At 41.8% G+C, this 6,977-nt stretch overlaps 1 protein-coding gene across 1 annotated transcript in view; it reads right to left on the bottom strand.

Moving 5' to 3' along the window:
• The window catches only part of ACAD9 (acyl-CoA dehydrogenase family member 9), a 92,214-nt gene that overhangs the window by 50,206 nt on the left and 35,031 nt on the right, over positions 1-6,977 (bottom strand). Inside the window, exons 4-5 of the mRNA XM_019504617.1 lie at positions 5,969-6,075; positions 1,297-1,397 (exon numbers count right to left, since the gene is read on the bottom strand). Coding sequence (XP_019360162.1) covers positions 1,297-1,397; positions 5,969-6,075 — 208 coding nt within the window. The remainder of the gene's footprint in view (positions 1-1,296; positions 1,398-5,968; positions 6,076-6,977) is intronic.

Below are 6,977 nucleotides of genomic sequence, written 5' to 3'. Positions count from 1 at the left end.
CCCCCCTTTTTTTTTTTTTTTTTTTTTAGGTAAATTGACTCCCAAAATTCAAATTTGAAAAATGTCACTTGAGGTTGAGCCATAATGTTGTTGTTGTTGTTTGTTGCATGGACTGAAAAAAGGTGAAAAGTTTTTACAAAACCAGTTTCCCCTCGATATTTTAAAGGCATTCAACTGTTAAAAAGGACTCTAATAAAATGCACTGTAGGTTACAATATACTGTGTCTCAGTGACTTCAGGGCAAATTTGAAAACTTTAAAACTTATAAACTGTAAAAATTTGAAGCTGCAGCTGACAGTTATGAGGCTTATTGCCCCTCAATCCTTTTAAAATGAAAACTGGGAAACCATCTGTAATAAATGTTGTATTTAAAGTATACCCTTTCTGTGTTCGTTAGAACATGAAACATTCTGACGTTACTGATACAGCACTAAATAACATCCTAAATAAATGTACCTTCTCCTGCCTTAACTTGTTCATATGGGCTAAATTTGCCTCAATTTCAAAATTAACTTAAAAGTTTCTAAGGCAACCACTTCTGGAAATAAAATTAAGCTAAGCAAATATATCATAAGAATTTTAAAATTTGGTTAGAGGTGCCTATATTCCTCTGTGCGTCACTTGCTAGAAGAATTAAAAACAATCCCTTTGACCTACTTCTCCACGGAAGAAAGTGGATTATGTAGTTTAAAATATCATTAGTTAGACACACCAATTTTATACTGTAGTCACACACCATAGATGTGATTCTAAGTAGGTAAATAGACAAGGTAAAGCGAACTACCTGGTTTTTGCCATCTAAAAAACAAGTTAGTGTTTAAAGTGCCACTGTGTCCTGCCTCCTGCCTGACTTCAGTCCAACACAGCTAACTACCTCCCTCTACTTATAATTGTAATTAAATAGTTTTTTGAGTTTCTATGAAGCTATTTAAATTGTCCGAGTTTCAGAAAGTTTCTACCACAGCAACTAACCCTTCATTTGCTATTTATTTCTGTCAACACATTGAATGAATGGGTGTCTCTGGCCTAGGAAGAGCTGGAAGAATTAATGCAACTTAAATCAAATAATGCTTAGTAATTTAATGGAAACTATAATGTGCAGCTTCATGGGAGGAGATGGATTATGTAGTCTGAAATATCATGTTAAAAACATTGACTGTATATTATAGTCACACACAATAGATGCAATTCTAAATAAGTGAATAGCCATTGTAACAAACAAGCTAATTGGTGTTTGTCAGCAAGAAAACAAAATATTTTCCTATTTAAACCTTTCAAAGTAAATAAAAATAGTACCTTCCAGTTTCTGTAAGGCAAAAAGCTGCAATATGCTCCCCAGATGCCAATTTAGGCAGGTACTTTGCTTTCTGTTCACCAGTGCCAGCAATCAGAATTCCCTAAACAAATAAATTAATAAAAGACTTAACATCCTGATATGCGAGCAGTACCACTTAGCACACACAGTTTAGCTCACAGTATAAAGAGACTTAATTAATACATTACAAATACATTATCGTTATATTTTAATACACATTAAGCTTGTTCTGGACTGATTAACCAAGACTCATCAACTGCTTGCATGCCTTGATTTGTTATTTAAACTTCCTATTTCGTGAGTGAAATTTTTTCTACCTGTTAGTCTCAAACTGCTCAATGATAACAAACATGGACAGAGGTGGTTAGCTGTGTACAGCAGAAGGTAGGACAAGGTGGCACCTTAGGGCCCAAGGAGACATTACATTTATGGAGAAAGTCCACATAATTAAAAAAAAAGTCTCTGGTCATTCTTGCGTATATTGTGTTCATCTACTATTATATGCAAAACAGATACAAGACAGCTATGAACAAATCTTATTTTTAAAGCCAGTACCTATGGGCATTTTTACACATGAAAGCACCATAGCGCCAAGTGCTTTGAACAGCACTGCATCGCTTGCAGTTGTATAAGCAGCAAAATGCATGTCAACGCTGAGAAAATGGCAGTGGCGCACTTTTGAACTAACACACATAGAAGATGCTTTAGTTCAAAAGCGTACCGCTGCCATTTTCTGCATGCTGATGTACATATTGACGCTTATATCACTGCATGCAGCACAGTGTAGTGCGCATCAGCTCATACTGATTAACTGAGTCTACTCTGAAGTGGTGGATCTCCAGCGTGTCGCAGGACAAAAATATGTGTGTATAAATGCCCTATGTGCCAGTTTTGAGGGGGGGAGTGGGGTGGGAAATCAGATGTGGAGTTCTTCCCAAAAACTCATGTTGTTTATACCTGGAGGGGGTGGGAGAGGCGTTGTTTTGTTTTTTTAAATACATTTCTTGTTGTTTTCATTGCGTTTTTGTCTGTCTCATAGTTTATGTCTTCTTAAAAATATGATGCAGTGCCATGTCTTCTACATATTAAACACCTTGGGAACAATTCCCTGCTGCATAGATTTTTCGGGCCGATACCAATGGCCGATTTTTGACTAGCTTTACAGGGTGATACCGATCCAATTGCTGATATGCAGCCCAGCTGGTAAGTCAGTTGGGAGGAGTGTGGGGGCAGGAAATGGCATGAGGGAAGCGGTTCAATGCCCCTATGGTGAGGAAGGGAGTGGGGCTGGGGCAGGGGCAGGCACTGCCCAGCTGAGGCAGGGTGGGGAGTGGGACAGAGCCACCGTTTGCCTGTGGAGGGGGGGCAGCTCCCACCGCTGTGTGCACCCCCAGGGGAGGCATGGGGGGCATGTGCCCCCCTGGATCTTTGCATGGGACAAGGGCGGGCTGCTGCAGGGGGTGAGGCCAGGGCTGCTCCAGCCTCTTCCTGGTGGCTGCGCTTGGGCTGGGTAGGCAGAGGCAATGCTTGGAGGGGGGCTACAATGAATTTTGGGGAGGCTGTAGCCCACCCTGTAGCCCCCCCTCAGCACCACCACCACCTGCCCACACACATCCAGAGGGCAAATGTTCCCCATGACTCCCATGCTCCCCCTCCGCCCCTCAGACGAGCCGCAGCTCTGTCCTGTGCCCTGCCCCAGCCCCATTACTTCCCTCACTGCGGGGGCCTAGATCTGAGCCCCCTTCCTCCACAACAGACTTATCAGCCAGACGCTGCTTTCCAAGCTGCTGGGCTGCGTTCTTGGCTGCGTGCACGCTGCAGCTATGTGCATGCATGCAACATTTATCAGTGATATCAGCTACATACACCAAAAAAGGCCAATTGCCAATAATTTCAATTTTCCTTTTATCGGTGCCAATATGATATGGACCGACATACTGGTACATCTCTACTATTCAGTACTGGTGACACCTCACCTTGGGTACTGTGTCCAGACTTAGGCCCCACACTTCAAGTGGACAGTTTGGAAAGAGTCCAACAGAGAGCCACAAAAAATTAGATGTCTGGGAAGCATGATGCATAAGGACAGGCTGAAAGAACTAGAGTTATTTAGTCTGGAGAAGAATAGTGCGAGAGGGAATTTCATAACAATTTTCAAATACCTGATGGATGATTACAGAAAGGATGGAGACAGACTTTTGTCTGGCTACAGGGCAGTGCAATGGCTCAAACTGCAGAAGAAATTTAGGCTGGATTCTGGAGAGAACTTTCTGATTCTGAGGAAGGTCAAATATTGGATTAGTTATCTAGAAAAGCTGCAAAATCCACATCCCTGGAAATTTTCAAGAAGAGGTTAAAGACACTTGGCTGGGATGGTTTAGTTAGGGATGATCTTGCCTTAAATAGGGGACTGGACTAGATGACTAACTGGGAGTCTGAGGCTCCTGTTACTTTAACAGGAAAGTGCAGCAGGCTAATCTTGTTGTGTAGACAGGCAGCTGAGCTAAAGCTAGCTGCACTGCAATAAACTTGCAGTGTGGGGCAGATTTCCAGGCAGCCTGAGAGTAAAGGTTGTAAGCAGCTGGATTAAGACACAGCAGGGAAGGGCAAGTTGGCCATTAGGAAAATGGGGAAACCCCTGCATATGACTAAGGAGTCACCTGACCAGAAGCAACAGAGCTTCAGGGCTTAAGCCCAGCGTCTAAAGCAAGACAGACAGTCTCGCCCTGCAGATGCTGCAAGGAGAAGATCTCTTGTGAGAGGGGGCTAGCAGGAAACATCCTGGCAGGCACCCAAGCCACTCATGAGTACTGGGAGGTAAGATCTTGAAGGAAAGTAGGGCTTGCAGGGTGACACTGACCCAGAGCAAGGGAGACTTAGTTTGGAAGTGGGTGCTTACGTTTGTCTTACAGTTAAGCTTGATAGCAGAGAACCAGATTGTGGCTGTAGGGGTGGTCTGGAGGGAGGCTGGGACTGAGAAACCAGGCCAGTGCAAGTTGACCTAGACTTAGAAGTGCACAGCTAGAGCAACCAGTGGGCCAAAGCTAAGAGGACTGAAGCCTATGCAAGCTTGTGCACGGATCAAGAGTAACACCTGAATCTTAGGTATGGCTACAGGGGAAGACAGAGGCCATGATTATTGCCCCAAGGCGGCTTGTGCTCTAAGGCACAGACAGAGCCAGGGGCCCGCAACTCAGAGTCAGAGGAGTGAAATGGGGGACAGCCAGGCATGTGAGACAGATAGTGGAGGGACTGAGGCTCATCCGAGGCTAACTTGAGATGGTAGTCATTTTCCAAGCAAACAGAAGTAAAATATCATTGTGAAAGACATTCCTTATGGCTTGTTCTCTGTTCTCATAGAGAAGGCTGGTGTACAGTAATGGTATGTATGATATTTAATGGTATCCATAGTATTAAATATGGTGTTTTATAAAAAATTGTCAGAAGAGTCTAGTTTCTTCAGGAAGAAACTCCCCTACCATCTGCACAAGCATGGGGACTGAATTAGCCTCTTTACCACTCCAATACAGCATGCATTAAATTTACTGGTATTACTGCACATGCACTGTAAATGAAAAGGCATCCATTTCCAAAGCTCACAGTCAAACAAAGAACAGGTATATGACCTACCTCAAACTATTTTACATAAATGCATGCAATAACATTTCAGTTCATTTTTACCTACTTGGTTGCACAGCACTTTATAAGTTTATAGACAGGTCTTCTCATCAAAAAGCAAGACAAAACACAAACTGTAAGTTTGCACACAAACAGCTAGTTTCCTTTGGTACCAGTCCAGAACACTGAGTCTCAACGAATTTTTTTGCTCTTAGCCCAAATAGTCTAAGAATGCCCTCAAAAACAAAAGAACAACACCTATATTTTGGACAACGCTTGACATCAGTCTACTGCAAAATGTTTTAATAAAGGAGGTTAGCATTACTATTCCCATTTTACAGGAAACAAAACTGTAAGTTAGACAGTAAAGACTTAAAAAGCACACCACATGTTTAGTTATAGAAATTAGCTCCTATCATCAAGAAGAATTCACTATTTCCAGGTTTCAGAATATTGCTACTTATCTCATAGGAAAAGACACTAAAAAGTTAGAAATCTGTAACTGTAGCATAGTAGAATTTTATTCTGCAATACAGCATACTAATTCCCAGTCCTCTAAACTTCCTCAGTCTGCTGCCTCTGCCAACCTACCTATACATCATTGCCTTCTTCCTATCAAATGTCCTCATTTTAGTTGCCCATTTAGGTAATGCATACAAATTCAATAGTCTCACTTAAAAAAAAAAATCTCTTGAATTAGTTGCTAAATTCACAAAACTGAGTTTAGAGGGGAAAAATTCAATAAAGACCCATCTCTTACTATTTCCTGCATTATAAGCTTCACATTAGATCTTCATCCTAAAGTTTGAACCCTACACTGAGCTCCTGGCAGGAGAAAAGTAGGAAAGCCCCTGAAGAGCCTACAGCAAATACAAATTTAAGATGCATTATTACTCATGCATGGGTAAATAAAGCTTCCTTGTTTTTATTAGCCTATTTCAGGTTTCATCCACAAGTACCTGACCTTTGAATACATACATCTCATCTGGCCTCTACAAACAAAATACAATATGTAAGGTAATAAAATAACCTTACCTTAAGCCCGATAGCTTGATGAGCTGCCAAAGTAACTGCAATAGATGCATCCAGAGAAAATATTTCTCCTAAGAATGTATACATAGTATTCGAAAAACCACGACCACCTAGAAAAAAGTTAACTTGTGTAAATACACAGCAAAACTTTAGAAGTGTTCCTATAGAAAGAAATAATTGAAGCACAGAAACAACAATTAACTGGGCAAGACTTTACTGTTTCATAGATTTCATAGACATTAGGGCTAGAAGGGACCTTGGAAGATCATCGAGTCCAGCCCCCTGCCCCAGGGGCAGGAAGTCAGCTGGGGTCACAGGATCCCAGCAAGATAAACGTCCAATTGACTCCTAAAGGAATCTAGAGTAGGTGCTTGCACCACCTCTGGCGGCAGTCTGTTCCAGGTCTTGGGGGCTCCAACTATAAAGAAGTTCTTCCTTATGTCCAACCTGAAACTGTCTTGGAGAAATTTGTGACCATTTGACCTTGTCATCCCATGGGGCACTCTGGTGAACAGGCATTCCCCCAGTCCTGATGTATACCCCTTGTATACTTTTACTTACGATACACTTCCCCCATTTCCCATTTCCCTCCGTATCCAATATATTTCCTTTTGAAGCATGCAGTATATTCACAAAGTGAACTTCATATTTTAGTAGTTTTGAAGGAGAAATGCCTTAAGCAAAAAACTAATGTTGATGGCTTTTGAAATTATGTATGGTTAGCACAGGTACTGGCATCAGATATTTAAGTCTTATCCAAACCACTGATATACATGCACACCAAGGATCACCCTGATACAATTCACTGAAGGCAGTAAAAGTGTGAGGATGCTCTTTCATAAACAGATAAAAGCCACCCACTGTTCTTGTAGTGTTACAGAATTCTGGTTCTGCAAATGTAGAGCCAGTCAACAGAGGACGCATAGCCTACGAGCTATAGGATAGCGTGCCATTCTTACGGTAACTGACAGAAAAACAAGGACATGACTGGAAAGCACAAGCAATGAGGGCT

This window comes from Gavialis gangeticus, unplaced genomic scaffold, assembly GCF_001723915.1.
Source record: "Gavialis gangeticus isolate Ggan-Ray unplaced genomic scaffold, GavGan_comp1, whole genome shotgun sequence".
Lineage (NCBI taxonomy): Eukaryota > Metazoa > Chordata > Crocodylia > Gavialidae > Gavialis > Gavialis gangeticus.
Note: the sequence above shows the minus strand (reverse complement) of the source record. Positions and strands in the feature narration are given on the sequence as shown.